Genomic DNA, 14,253 nt, shown 5'->3' on the forward strand with positions numbered 1-14,253 from the left:
GAGAGCGCTCGCTGCAGCCGCGGTGTCGTCATTAGGCCACGCCCCTACTAGGATTAGACATGCACTTTCCCTCTCCCTAGACAGGACATATATCTATTTTAAAATTGACATTTTAACGAAAAAAAAATATTTTTTTTTTACGTTGAATTTATTTTAGAAGGTTTTCTTTATTTTACATTCCTTTTTAATCTCAACTAGCTTTTAAAAGTGCTGTAAGCTATTTTTTTTAAACAGTACATTTCAGCCAACCTATCACTTATGGATTTTTCAGTATTCAATTGTTAACATATAGCAAAATTATCTGTTATATTTGGGCAGTCTGATGCAATGAAATTGTCTTAACTTTCAGGTAGTTCATGAGGAATAATGGCTGGTCATCCCTGAAATGAACGAAAGGACACGTGATGACATCATGGTACGTGAAAAGCAAAGTAGTCTCATACACACAAGGGGCTAGGTAGGCGTTCTCTTTAACTTCCTATTCTCCTACTTTCCATTGTCCCCCCCCCTCTCCCGGGTGGTGGCTCACAATGAATGAGTCCTGTGCCTGTGCCTCACCCACCCCCTTCCTGACCTCTTGTGGGAGCATCCCTGGAAAAGCAAAGCCAGTCACGGGTTGACATGGGCAAGGACACGAAAGGAAGGACTGACACTAACACGCGTCATGTGCCCGTTTAACGTTCAGCACCAAATCGGATTTTCAGGCCCTTCCCAAAAACTTGTTAATGCTTTTTTCAAGACAATAATAGATTGTCAAATTATGACTTATCTGATAGATTTTACGCCATGTGACATTCTTATCTTGAGAACTTTGGAAATATACTACATTTGGCATCAAAACTAGTTAATTTTGATAAAAATGCTGATATATTTAAGATGGTTAGCATTAGCTTGAAAATCTAGCATGATATTTTTTTTAATTCCATGTTCTGTGTTCTGTCACTTTTGCAGAAATTGAAAGGAAACCACAATAAATGAGAGTAATTTGGTCTGGATCAAAGAAAGAAAACTGGACTTTCAGTGACCAAAAAGACAGATTAAAACTCAAATCACGTGAAAATTGACACAGTGACAACAACAACACAAAGTCTTGTGAGGTAGGAATTGTCCTTAAATATGAAATTGGTGTCATATGTCAGATAGAAAAAAAAAGAGTGCAACCATAAAATTTCAATTGTTCCGCTTCCCCATCTCCAGTTTACAATTTCCCTTTTTAAGTTGAAATCTTATGTTTCCGCCTCCCCAATCAATCCCTGGAGGCATCAACAAATTCTGGAGCCTAGTCACAAGTTATTTGAAGCATGTGACACCATAATTCCTCCAACCTCACCCAGTCGAGTGCTCGCTTCTTTGTATCAATCACTCACCCAAATTTATTCCATATCTGACATCCATGTAAACACATCCAGAATAAATAAAACCATTGCACTGCTCACCAAAACAAAAAAAATATCACCAACTGCATATTTTGCAAAGTTTATCATCCTTTACATGTAGTCAGAATTATTTATTCCATTACTGATTAATGTTTGACCAATAAAGTCCACTCCAGAAAGCATTGGGGCCATATTTTCTGCAAAAAAATGACAAATTTGGAGCGGCATGCTGCAAGCAAGCCCTTACAAGGCGATGCATGTCAGCCGCATTAAGATATGTCATACACACATCCACTGAGGTGAGGATGAAGTGACCCAGAGCTTCGTCGAGCGCTTGCAGTTGACCGGCGTTTCATGCAATCATTCTCATTAAAAAAAAGCATTGCTGTTGATTTAAAGCAAAAGGAGTTAAGCCAATTTGACAATTTGATTTGCACATATCAAATGGCATTGACCATCTTATCCATTCATTCCCAAAGCAATTGAAATGAGATCTTTATCATCCTCTTCTAAGAGTTGTTGACAACCCTTCTGGGAAATGTAGGCGGAAAAGCCCAAGGGGAGAGTTTGAACGCACATAGGCCACATGAACTAAAAACAATTTTATTCCAACAAAGAGAGATCAAAACGACCACGATTATGACTATTTATCACAGTTCCCAACTTCTCTTGAATTATCTGTAAAAAGAAAAAAAACATTATTGATAGAATCAAAATGTGGAAGAAAGGGAGCTTTCCATTGGGATTTTTTAAATTGAAAACAACCCAAACATATTCTATTTTTGTGTGTTTTTTGCAGTTCCGTTTGTAACCACCGGATGGCAGCGTTTCGTCCACCCTGTTGACCGGATATGCCTTGCAGGGATTCTCTCCGGCTTCATCTGTCCACTAAAGTGTGCCTGTTTTCCCTTTAATCTCGACTCCAGAGTTTTTCTCCTTCCTTTGGGTGTTGCCTTCCCATTCCCCGCAACTTTGGCGTATCCGTTCTTCTCGTCTTGCTGTATGATAGGCAAGAGTGTGCCAACATTTGACACTTATTGACATTTTTGGAATCAAGCGCAGTCACGTCCAAGTGTGAATTTTTGAAGGACTTGTTGATTTTCGACTGGCGTTAGCCTCACAAGCTAACTGAGCTAAGCGAGGAGCGTTCCTCCAATGCAGGCCATTAAGTGCGTGGTCGTGGGTGACGGGTGAGTTCAACTTTTATTTATTTTTTACACGTAAGATACTTTGTTTGACAGCTATGGTGCACGTGAGTGCTATAATTTGAGTGTTTTCTTTTTAAATCATTTTTGAAGTTGACCCAGTTAGCGGCTAACGGGCTACCTATATGAGCAACAGCTGTTGTTCCAGATAGCGCTTTTATCCTCCATGTAATTCGTGCGTTAAAACTTAACATTACGTCTTTCAGATATTTGACAAATGCAAACAAAATGATGGTCACTATACCGTGTTACTTAGATTTTTTTTCAAAAAGAAAGCATACTCTTATCTAGAAACCTTTGGACTACTACTTACAGTTTTCCACTTTTATGTTTTTATTACACCAAAAATTGAAAACTTTTTTCTACCTCATTGAATATCCATTCTATTAATTTTCACAGACTAAAAACATGATAACTCACAAATTTAAGTCAATAAAAAAGGCCTAAACCGTGAAACAAATATCATCATTACCCAAAATACGAGTAATTTCGCCAAAGTACTCGCCAATCTAATAATAACTTGTTTTTTTCTGCTTTACAGGGCTGTGGGTAAAACATGCCTCCTCATCAGCTACACGACCAATGCTTTCCCCGGAGAGTACATCCCCACCGTGTATGACGGCGAACACGCCATATTGACTCGATAATCAATATCCCTGCCTTTTCCTAACAATTTTTTTTCTCCAGCTTCGACAACTATTCAGCCAACGTGATGGTTGACGGCAAGCCGGTGAACCTGGGCCTCTGGGATACAGCGGGACAGGAGGACTACGACCGACTCCGGCCGCTGTCCTACCCACAGACGGTACGTCCAGCGGCGCCGCTGCCGCCATCTTGACTTATTCTCAGTTCCAGACGAGAGCGCGCCCACTCGGCATTTCGGAGCCTCGTATCCATAGTACCTATACACTGTCTGTAAGGCAGCTGGAGGAGTGAAAGGAGCTCTTGTTTACTGCCTTTTGTCCCCACTACAAATCTGCCACTGTGCTGTGCAAAGTGGGACTTTATCTTAAGTGAATACATTCTCCAAGATTACAATGTCTTGGAAAATTCTATGGGGCTCCTCACTGATTTCCGATTGTATATTATTATTTTCTATTGGAATGCAAAAGTGATCATTAAATTAGTTTTAACTGAGCAGATTTAGTTGTGGTAGATGCTAAAAGGTAAATACATAAAGGGGGACAAAACATTTGTATTACAAAAATACTTCAGTTTAAATTCTACTATCTTAGAGGTCTTTGTTTCATATATTGCATTTATTGAATATGTCTTTGTTTATTGTTGTTTATTTTTGCAGGACGTCTTCCTGATTTGCTTCTCGCTTGTTAGTCCTGCCTCTTTTGAAAATGTCCGCGCTAAAGTAAGTAATCATTCTAATTAAGCCAAGTCCTAAATGTGGCGTGCTATGGTGACTTATGTTTTGTAACTGGTTTGTCCTCCAGTGGTACCCAGAGGTGCGACATCACTGCCCCAACACCCCCATCATCCTGGTGGGCACCAAACTGGACCTGAGGGACGACAAGGACACCATCGACAAGCTCAAGGAGAAGAAACTGGCGCCTATTATTTACCCTCAAGGCTTGGCCATGGCCAAAGAAATAAGTCAGTTTCACACACACAAACATGACTACATATATATATTTAAAATGATCACTACAATGAACAGGTTGGCACATAAGACCCTTTATAGGGCAATTACTATTTTGGTTATTTAAAAAAATACATATCATATACTTATGGATAATAATAATTTAAAAAAATATATATAATTTGTGCTTGGATTTGTTTATTTGTATCAGGAATAATGTCTTTTTTTCCCCTCCACCAGGTGCTGTAAAGTACCTGGAGTGTTCAGCTTTGACACAACGCGGCCTTAAAACGGTGTTTGACGAAGCCATCCGGGCGGTCCTGTGCCCACCGCCCGTAAAGAAGAGACGGAGAAAGTGCCGAATTTTGTAAAAACACACAAAAAAGGAAGCCTTACTGCTTTCCTGATAATTCTTTTTATTTCTTTTATCCACGCTCTTATTAGATCACAACGGGCCCTTGTTCAACAAAAACAAAAAAAATCCATTTTTAGTTTGATCAAGAGCAGCACGGCTGTTTTTTGTTTTTTTTTAGTAAGTCCACTTTTGAATATTTAATCATGATGAAATGAGACCTTTGAGAATGAGAATTTTTTCACACAACCAAGACCTTTTATAAAAAAAATATTTGTATTTAATATAGAAATTCCTGAGGCCTTCATAACATGATTTGTGATACAGACAAACATCAAATTTGATGAATTGTTGGTGACAAGTGAGGTTGAAGTGATTTGTGTTATAACAGCTGCTACTGTTTTGGACACGAGACGAAGGCCGGTCAGTTTTTCAGCGCTAATTGTCAAAAGCTACTAGTTGAATTCATTGGTTGCTTTACCCGCATTAACATTTTCAAAGCTTTTTCTTTTTAACTCAGTGGATGATGACCAACTGCAACTGTGTGAGCTGTGATCGACAGCAGTATCATGTCATGTCATCAACTGTAACCTTGAAGCAATTGTTTTTTTTCTCTTCCTTATTTACGAGCAATGATCAAGTGAACCTATGGACTCTGGTGTGACGCAAGTGGATTGAAAATTTTTGTCTAATACGGTGTAATTTCACATTTTGTAAGTAAATAAAATCACCAAAAAATGCCAGTTTGGACATGTGACTTCATGGTTGCTTGGTTGCTTTCCATTGGTCGAACACTAACTTGGCACTCACTGCATCTTCAACACCCATTCCTGTACAAAAAAAAGAAATACTTCATCCTGTTTTGAGTTAATCATATTTCTTGTTTTGTTTGACTCACCAAGGGATTTAAACACTGTTGTTTTCTCTCTGAGTGCAGGTTTTGCTCCATTGATAACTTCCCCGAGCTCAGCAAACACTTGTGCCTGACAGTCACCAAGAAAAAGTCTTATCCAAGATGTCTACAGCTTTTTTATATGCCAGCACTTGGAGTCACAAACCCCGGAGAGAATGATGTCGCCAGACTCAGCCCCGGCACCCTCCCTGCTGTCAACGTACACCACTGCCTCCTTCATCAGCACGTCGTCCAATTCTCGACAGTCCGGCCTGTGAGCTCCAACCGCTTTCCAGATGCATTATTATTATTATTTTTAACCTTAAAAAAAATACATAACTTATTTTGTCTGCTCACCTGCAACATGTGCTCCCGCTTTAACCCAGCGTCCAAACAGCACCGGCTCTGAACTTGAAGTCACCGTGACGATGACGTCGGCTCCCGTCACCGCCGCCTCGGCAGAGTCGCAGAAGGTCACCTGACCGTTGATGGAACGCCCAAACCTGTCCATTCCTTGTTTGCTGTGGCCCCATACACGTACCTTTTCAAGGTAAACTACAGATTAAAATAGGATAAATTCATTTTTTTCTGTTGTGTGATATAGTCGGGGGTCAAAGGTCAATCATGGCTAATATTTTCAGGAAGTGTAGCAGTGTGTTAGCCAACCAAATGCAAGTATTTCAGAAGGTAGGCATGTAAGTTGTGAAATCTGAATTGAAGACACATGACATTTAACTTTCTGGTTAACTAGAACATACTGTATTTAGTACCTCTTTAAATGAAAACATCTCAGTAAAGGCATTATAATGACTCAAGGCTTGTTGTCCTGTTCCCAAGATGGCCAACACCTCCGCTTTATGAGGCATCAACAGCTGGAAAAGACGAAATCTTTGGACACGTGATCACTGGATGTTTTGAAAACGTGAGCTACTGTGGACAAACCTTTGCAGAAATGGCCGACGCCCCAGCCGTCCTCATGCAGGTAATGACATTACCCTCCATCACCTGCAAAACAGCACAAACATTAAAGTTGTTGAGAATAGCGGCCCTGACCTAACTAGCTTGCTACTTACAGCCATTGTTCTTCCGCTTTGGGGGTCCAGCAAGACCACTGTGGCTTGAATGGATGGTAGTTCAGAACCTTCCTCCCGTTTGTAGGCGCTCACAAACTTGGTGCAAAAAATGCCGTCGTTTTCCATGTATGTTGGCATCAAGAAGATGTCTCTATTTGAAGGAGACATTTCTCAAATCAAGTAACTATGTTGGATTGAAAATAGCAGTTTGTATCTCTAAAAAAATAAAACTTTTGCAAACAAATAAAGCAGAATTCAAGCTTCGGACAGGGGGCGTGGTGGTATTGCGCATGCTCTGTAGCGCTTTAGAGCATACTTTGAGATGGTAGTACAACTCGTTAAAACACCGTTATAAGCAACCGACTTAAAGAATAGAAAATAATACACGCAAATTCACAGAAACAGACGTTGGGCGAAAAAGGCAACTAAATAAAACGTAAAATGCGAAGTATTTTATACTCAGCATTGTATAAACTTACCCGTTGTGTTTTTTCAAGGGGATTGAAGACCTCACAGGTTGAATAGCTTCTGAAGGGTCTCGTCGGGAAAATTTTGCTAAAGCATCCTCCAGGCGAGGGATAAGGTCGGAGTATCGTAACAAACGAGAAACTTGACGTTCCGAAAAGACGGTCGGGGGTTCCGCCATTTTTGCGGACTTTACGCTTCTCCAGTGAAGTGGTCAAACAAATGATGCGTTCAAGAGCAGTAATTGCACACGGAAACATTGAGCATTTTCCCGTGCTGTCCCGTTTGGTACTGAGTAATTAAGCGATTAGATTAATCGATCAATTGAATATAAACCCGTTGTTTCAATGTACTAAAGTAACTTATATATCAAACTCGGAAGACAGTAAAATAATTGGGGCCAGACCCTTAAAACTTAAATGTTAAAATAAAATAGATAGCTAGCATGTAAATCCAGTTTATTTTCAATGGGTTAGGATGAATTTGCTATATTTTGCACACTATAAAACACTGAAACCACATTTTAAGCTTTTAAATTTTATTAAGAACCAGTCAATTGACAACAAGTACACTTACATGTAAGTGGTCCTCGATAAAAACAAAAATCTCATGCGTTTCACAACACGAGGAGAAAGCCAAGTTTCTACAAAAACTATTAAACCAGTAGTCTTTCAATAGACGTTTGGACCGTTTGGATCTGGGGTCTGAGCTGTGACCCCTCTTTAATAGTGACCGAGGTAGCGATAACTGGACGAGACACTCCGCAGGCACGACCCAAGGCTTGTTTAGAACGGACAAACACATATGGAACGTTCTTGTCCTCGCACAGCAACGGGAGGTGGAGGATGATCTCCAATGGTTCGGCATCAGCCGCCATGACGATGAATTCGGAGATTCCTCTGTTTAGGGTTTTGGTGGCTGCGTTAAGGGGAAAAAATATATGTCAGCATAACTTTAAAAAAAGCTACAATTCTCTTAAAGACTCACCTTCGTTAGCCCCCTTCCTCAGTTGCTTGTAGTTGGATGCTTGCTGCACCAAATCCAGGATGGTTTTGGTGAGCGTGGCGTCGGCCAAAGGGTAGGCCTTCGGGTTTACTGGAGCATCAGTCTGTAACAAACAAAAAAAATACGAATTGAATTCAGATGATGGAAACGTGGCCAAATCAGGGATTTTAGTGCAATTCTTGGTTCGTTGTTAGCACACCACATGGTCACAATTAGCATCTTTAGCTAGCAGTCGGTAAAATACTCACCATTGTGAAAGGTTCGTCTTGGTATTTCGACCCTCTCGGCGAGAAGCTTCACTGAGGAGTTTTTGTATTATTTGTGGAAGGAAGAAAAAATTGTGAAATTAAGATTTTTCTTTCAGAGTAGACAAATGCGACTGCTCGTGGAGAAGAGAACGTCTTGCTTCACGTGTCGAGGGTCCGTGCATGCGCATTTGCAACAATGTGACCGGAAATATTCTTTTTTTTTGTGTGGATGTAACTCCGGCCAGTAGACGGCGGTAATGCGCCAAAATTATGCATTATTTGGGCTCTGTGTTAAAGGGATGAGCATTGTTACTGGGCGGCCATTTTGCCTCGGAACTGTTCAATAAATATAGCAGTCAATAATTATTGTATATTACAATAGCTGTAAATTGTGCATTTTCTAAATGTCTTTTTTAAATAGGTTGATATCTCATAAATGTTAGACATGTAGTAAATCAACGACCTACTTACCTCAGACATATGATGGCTACTAATCACTTACTGAGCTTTTAGATATCTAGCCTTAAATATGATGTTTACTAGTAGGGCACTTTGATGTCGCCATATTGTTCAGTGGTCCAGGTTTGAAGGAGAGAGGGGAAATGAAGGGGATTCGGGCACTCTCTCACTTATCAGTAAGTACTATGTTGTAATAATACTATTGTGGACTTAAATTGGATTGATGTATCACTGTCGCCCCTTATTTTCCTCACTGTTTTGTGGCAAATAAAGGCTAGAGTTCACGTCGCGGGTGCTGTGGGCAATAGGCAGGCTGTCATAATGATCCTGGAAGGACCTTTCTAAAAAAAACATGTGTAGTACGCAATCCTTAACCGACTTGTGTAGATCCAAATTTGGAAGAAAAAAAACGATACGAGACGTGAGATAGTGAAGATAACTGTTACTCCAATGCCTTATGAGTAAAGCAATAAGAGATGAATTTCCAAACAATGCACATTCTATAAGGGTATCAGTAAATACCCATATAGTATTATTACAGTTGTTACTTGTATTCTCCGACCTTCTCAACTCCTGTTTTTTTCTTTTTCCAGACAAGGCTTTATGCGGCACAGGCTGCCACAAAGGCTGCTGAACATTTGAAGTTTCAGCCGCAAGATGTGCAGGTCAGTGGTTGTTGATGTTGTTTTTTTTGTTGATGGGTTTTCTATGTGGTTTAGCTAGAATAATATTCCACATTTGTTTCTCTTCACAATCTTCATTGTGGTTCTCTTTCAGGTTAGCAGACTGGCAAGCGGACTCGTGGTCACCTCCCTGGAAAACTACTCGCCAGTTTCCAAGATCGCTGTGTTTGTCAAGGCAGGCTCTCGTCATGAGACACTTGACAACCAGGGGGTCACCCACGTCTTGCGATTGGCGGCCAACTTGGTAGGATTCATGGCCAGGGTCTGGATCATTGGAAGTGTGGTAGATGACTTTTGCCAAAACTCTTTTTCAGACGACCAAAGGCGCTTCGGCTTTCAAGATCTGCCGTGGAATCGAAGCCGTGGGAGGCAAATTGAGGTTTGTAATCCCTAAATATAAAGAAAAATAAGTTGCATTATATATACATTTTTGTTTTTCCATGCTTTATGGTGCCTCCACAGTGCATCTTTATCCCGAGAGAACATGATGTACAGTGTTGACTGCTTGCGAGACGACGTGTGAGTCACCTCATCCTTTTTTTATCACTTTGCCTCATTATAAATGCAAGAAGTAAATTGAACAAGAATTTTCTTTGAATAGCGACACAGTGATGGAGTTCCTGATCAACGTGACCACGGCGCCAGAGTTTCGACCCTGGGAGGTGACCGCTCTGACCGACCGGGTCAAGTATGACAAGGCCCAAGCAGGAGAGAATGCTCATATAGGTGAGTGGGTCTCACATCCTCACAGGCACACCCCAAAAAAAATTTAAAAAATGGATTATTTTTATTTTTTTGTCACAGCTGTAGTTGAAAGTCTCCATGATGCTGCCTACAAGAACGCCCTTAGCAACTCTTTGTTTTGTCCTGACTACATGGTGGGCAAAGTCCAGTCACAACATGTGAGTGTTACATTTTTTGTTTTAAAATCAAAATTGTTGATTTAAAAAATAATAATGAAACGTCCATATGTTATATGAAGCTAGCCAAATGCTCATGATCGCCATTTTTTTTGTGTTTTCAGCTGCACCAATTTGTTCAGAACCACTTTACCAGTGCCAGAATGGCTCTTGTGGGACTAGGTGAGCACCTCATACTCTTGCTCTTTTCTCAATAGAACTAGAACCTCAATGCTTCTCTTTTTTTCCAGGTGTGGATCATTCAGTTCTGAAGCAAGTAGGCGAGCAGTTCTTTAACATTCGCGGTGGCGCCGGAACGTCAGATGTCCAAGCCCTGTATCGTGGCGGTAAGGCAATTTTTGCATTTTTCAAATCTTAATGATTGCTCTAAAATGGCTGCCCTTTCTGCAGGTGAGGTCCGCCTGCCGAGCACCAGCAGTCTGGTGCACTCCGCCGTGGTGAGCCAGTCGGCGGCGGCGGGCACGGCGGAGGCTGTGGCCTTCAGCGTTCTGCAGCACCTGCTCGGAGCGGGTCCACACATCAAGAGGGGCTCCAATGCTTCTAGCAAACTGGTGCAGGGTGTTGCCAAGGCAACCAACGATCCATTTGATGTAAGTTTTTGCCTTATACCCATTTACCGGAGCAGATTTTTGAAAACATTGATATTTTTCAGGTGAATGCTTTCAATGCCAGCTACTCTGACTCTGGCCTTTTTGGAATCTACACCATTTCCCAAGCGGGATCCACCGGCGACGTGAGTGTCCACATTGCCACAATCCGCAAAAAATCCAATACGAGAACCCCCTTTTTTTTGGTGTGCAGGTCATTAAGGCTGCTCTTGGCGAGCTGAATGCCGTGGCTGATGGCGGAGTGACCGCCGCTGACCTCACTCGGGCCAAGTGAGAAATGTCCATATGGAAAACGCACTCGGAAGTAAACCCGTACTCGTTTTTAACTTTTATTCTGTTTTTTTTTTTTGCAAAGGGCGTCGCTGAAATCTCACTTGCTGATGTCTTTGGAGACTTCAGAAGGTCTGATGGAAGCTATGGGCACCCAAGCGCTAACTAGTGCCGCCTATCAACCACCCGAAGAATTTGCTAAAACCATTGATAATGTCTCCTTAACAGACGTGGCCAATGTAAGATTCTTGTCTTTTTAGTCAATCTGTTTTTAATTTCTTTCATGACTATGACACTTTTTATGTTTTCAGGCTGCCAAGAAATTTGTGTCAGGCAAGAAGACCATGGCGTCCAGTGGAAACCTGGTTAAAACACCCTTCATTGATGAAATTTAAAAATCTATTTCCACTTTCTTCTAATCTCCTCTTTAACGCAAACCCGTATTTCTCGCGCCAACGCAACAAAAACAAGACGTATTGTGTCGTTTTAGATGTGAGGTTTATTATCTGGTTATCACAACATCATTACAACCGCTAATCCACTCTTATGTATAGCTCATGTAAAAATAATGAATAAATTCTATCTGCCTGACATTTTTCGGAAGTAATTCATTTTAAAATATACTTTGATTAAAAAAAGAATGTATTTTTTATTTGAATTAATATTGTAAATGATAACGCTCATTCCGTTATCCAATTCAATCTGAAGGTTCCTGAAGTAGCCGGAGGGCACCGCCTCCCGTATCTTCTCGCGAGATCTGATGATGACAGACGCCAAGAAAGCAAGCTTGCTGGATTTGAGTTTATTTTTGTTGTTTTCCACACATTGAAGCCCACTTCTTTCCCCTGAAAAACACCACGTCTCGCTTTGACCTATTTGTCTTTTCCACGTCTTTTTTCCTCTGAAACAAGTTGACCTTCCACTGTGTTTTCTTCCCGACAATTGTCCAGCATAAAGGGGAGGAGAGTTCCAGGGTGGGCTGCGAAAGTCGACTGGGAGAAGAAGCATTGCTGGATAATGGTAGCGGCGTGCTAACACGTCCACTTTGTACGACTAACCCGGGCCATTTTCTTAGGAATAAAGTTGTCCTGGAATGGCCGGAGGTCCGTGAAAGCGGACCCCGAGTCCCTCCTCCGAGGGAACCGAGGCGAATGGAGCACTTGGTGGCCGCTTTGGTGAACGCCGCAAGCGAGCTCCGCACCTAGCCGAGGGCACTCGGACGGAGGAGGACTACATCCACGAAGAGCGACGGAGATGGATAAATTGACCGTTATCTCAGGGTGTCTCTTCCTCGCCGCTGAAGTCTTCGCCATCGCCAGTATCGCCAATCCGGACTGGATCAGCACCGGAGAGTCAGCCGGTAAGTCTTCTCGTCATGTGGACTAACTTACTTAATTTCGTTCTCTTAAAAAATCACTTTTAATCGCCTATTTTTGCCTGCCCCCGATATGGAGTGTTCCCCCTCCTATTTGCATATTTGTAGGATGGTTTGCTCTTTTAGTGTCACGTCAAATTTGTAAAATAAAGTACAGTTTTGACATCTCAAGAAAGGTCAAGAGTCAGCCTTAACCTCATTGGCTGCCACTGTTGGGGATAGATGTCCAATTTATTTTGGTGTAGGGAGGTTGGCAGCGAATCGTTGCTGAAAAGCCCTCCTAGTCAAAATAGATTGGACTTTTATTGCAGTCAATGGAAGCTAATTCATTCTTGTTTATCATGGACTCGGATGATCAGTAATTGACCAGATTGGACGTCTCTCGCCGTCAATGACAGCCAATGACCACATCTTGCTCATAGTGGGCGTGGCATTTGAATGAAGTTGCCCTTTTGTGTACAACCCATTCGGTAAACAATGATTTGAAGGCGCCAGCCTTTGTCTTAGCGCAATTAGCCGTATCTAATTAAGGCAAGGAAATATCATGACTGAGGAGCTGTGACTTTTAATGAGTTCTCTTGAGACTGCCAACCTGGAGAATTAAGGGCCCAATGTGATGAATCTTTTCTCCTCCCCCATCTCTAGGCTCTTTGACGGTGGGCCTGGTCCGACAGTGCCAAACCATCCACGGCCGAGATCGAACCTGCGTCCCTCCGCGGATGCCCCCGGAGTGGCTGACCGCTCTCTTCTTCATCATCCTCGGCGTCCTCTCGCTGAGCGCCACTTGCTGTCTACTGCTGGCGTCCCATTGGCGCCGGGAGCTCATCCGATACGCCCGCTGGATCGCCTTCGCCGGCCGTAAGTAGTCGTCCATTCCCTCGTGGGTTCGATCCCGGGTCTCCACTTCCCTGAGTCTAAAACATGCTAAGCTAACGGCTGTCCATATCTCACCCTAGTGGTCCTGTTCTGTATGGCCGCCCTGATTTTTCCCATGGGCTTCTACGTCAGTGAAGTCGGAGGACAGCCCTACAAGCTGCCCAACAACACCGGAGTGGGCTCTTCCTACGTTCTCTTTGTCCTCTCCATATTTTTCACCATCGTCGGCCTGCTGTTCGCCGGAAAGGTTTGCTTACCGGGTTGACAAGATGTATGCAAGTCTTTTTAACTAACTTTTTTGGATGACTTGACGGAGGATTCCCCATTGGACTGTATTATACCATATTTATTTTCTTGATTTAGAATTTTTGTTTTTTTTATAAAAAGCTCTAATATATTCCAATGTACAGCCACCATTAATGTGTAGGAATGAAATTGCCTTAAAGAGCGCTCAACCTTAAAATATGTGGATTTATTTTTTGTTTTATAGTCAACCAATGCAATGCAAGGCATTGACAAGCCCAAAAAATGTGGGCCGGATCGGACCCCCTAAGGGGCCACCTCCAGCCCGCGAACCATGTTTGATTTTCGAGAACCCAATCCTTTAATCATTTATTTGCAACTGTATTTTGTTGCAAATCAAAACAATTTGCAATGGAGTCATGATTCTGTTTTGCGTCGCTAATGAGGCTACAATTCCTTTGTCTGCACAGATCTTTAGGTTGCCATGGAAACATCACAGAACATGACAATAGTGCATCTTGATGAAAAGATCCATCAAGTAGTTTACATCTTGTTGTGAAGAAGAAGGTTCAGTAGCAGCTCTTTTCAAGGGGAATTTGTTTGCAAATCAAT

At 41.9% G+C, this 14,253-nt stretch overlaps 5 protein-coding genes across 5 annotated transcripts; 3 read left to right on the forward strand and 2 right to left on the reverse strand.

Annotated features, from left to right (window-relative positions):
- Nucleotides 1-962: 962 nt before the first annotated feature.
- Nucleotides 963-5,267, forward strand: LOC144211422 (ras-related C3 botulinum toxin substrate 1). The gene is made up of 7 exons (XM_077738663.1): nt 963-1,097; nt 2,176-2,566; nt 3,123-3,194; nt 3,269-3,386; nt 3,882-3,944; nt 4,027-4,186; nt 4,413-5,267. Exons 2-7 carry the CDS (start codon nt 2,532-2,534, stop codon nt 4,541-4,543), a joined length of 579 nt encoding a protein of 192 aa, XP_077594789.1. The 5' UTR covers nt 963-1,097; nt 2,176-2,531; the 3' UTR covers nt 4,544-5,267.
- crym (crystallin, mu) lies at nt 4,790-7,162 on the reverse strand. Its single transcript, XM_077738661.1, has 8 exons — nt 6,969-7,162; nt 6,490-6,640; nt 6,359-6,421; nt 6,187-6,288; nt 5,774-5,957; nt 5,583-5,704; nt 5,423-5,507; nt 4,790-5,354 (listed from the first exon to the last, which is right to left on the reverse strand). The coding sequence occupies exons 1-8, from the start codon at nt 7,133-7,135 to the stop codon at nt 5,284-5,286; spliced, it is 945 nt and encodes a 314-aa protein (XP_077594787.1). The 5' UTR covers nt 7,136-7,162; the 3' UTR covers nt 4,790-5,283.
- A 313-nt stretch (nt 7,163-7,475) lies between these two features.
- snu13b (SNU13 homolog, small nuclear ribonucleoprotein b (U4/U6.U5)) lies at nt 7,476-8,410 on the reverse strand. The gene is made up of 3 exons (XM_077739577.1): nt 8,208-8,410; nt 7,942-8,062; nt 7,476-7,872 (listed from the first exon to the last, which is right to left on the reverse strand). The coding sequence occupies exons 1-3, from the start codon at nt 8,208-8,210 to the stop codon at nt 7,610-7,612; spliced, it is 387 nt and encodes a 128-aa protein (XP_077595703.1). The 5' UTR covers nt 8,211-8,410; the 3' UTR covers nt 7,476-7,609.
- A 147-nt stretch (nt 8,411-8,557) lies between these two features.
- On the forward strand, nt 8,558-11,740 carry uqcrc2b (ubiquinol-cytochrome c reductase core protein 2b). The gene is made up of 14 exons (XM_077739573.1): nt 8,558-8,842; nt 9,260-9,331; nt 9,444-9,593; nt 9,664-9,728; nt 9,812-9,868; nt 9,951-10,075; nt 10,154-10,251; nt 10,374-10,431; nt 10,500-10,595; nt 10,660-10,859; nt 10,922-11,002; nt 11,071-11,147; nt 11,233-11,386; nt 11,459-11,740. Exons 1-14 carry the CDS (start codon nt 8,810-8,812, stop codon nt 11,540-11,542), a joined length of 1,350 nt encoding a protein of 449 aa, XP_077595699.1. The 5' UTR covers nt 8,558-8,809; the 3' UTR covers nt 11,543-11,740.
- Nucleotides 11,741-11,872: 132 nt separating this feature from the next.
- LOC144211994 (uncharacterized protein C16orf52 homolog B-like) lies at nt 11,873-14,046 on the forward strand. Its single transcript, XM_077739575.1, has 4 exons — nt 11,873-12,167; nt 12,223-12,507; nt 13,168-13,380; nt 13,479-14,046. The coding sequence occupies exons 2-4, from the start codon at nt 12,402-12,404 to the stop codon at nt 13,661-13,663; spliced, it is 504 nt and encodes a 167-aa protein (XP_077595701.1). The 5' UTR covers nt 11,873-12,167; nt 12,223-12,401; the 3' UTR covers nt 13,664-14,046.
- Nucleotides 14,047-14,253: the final 207 nt, after the last annotated feature.

Source organism: Stigmatopora nigra, chromosome 18, assembly GCF_051989575.1.
Source record: "Stigmatopora nigra isolate UIUO_SnigA chromosome 18, RoL_Snig_1.1, whole genome shotgun sequence".
Lineage (NCBI taxonomy): Eukaryota > Metazoa > Chordata > Actinopteri > Syngnathiformes > Syngnathidae > Stigmatopora > Stigmatopora nigra.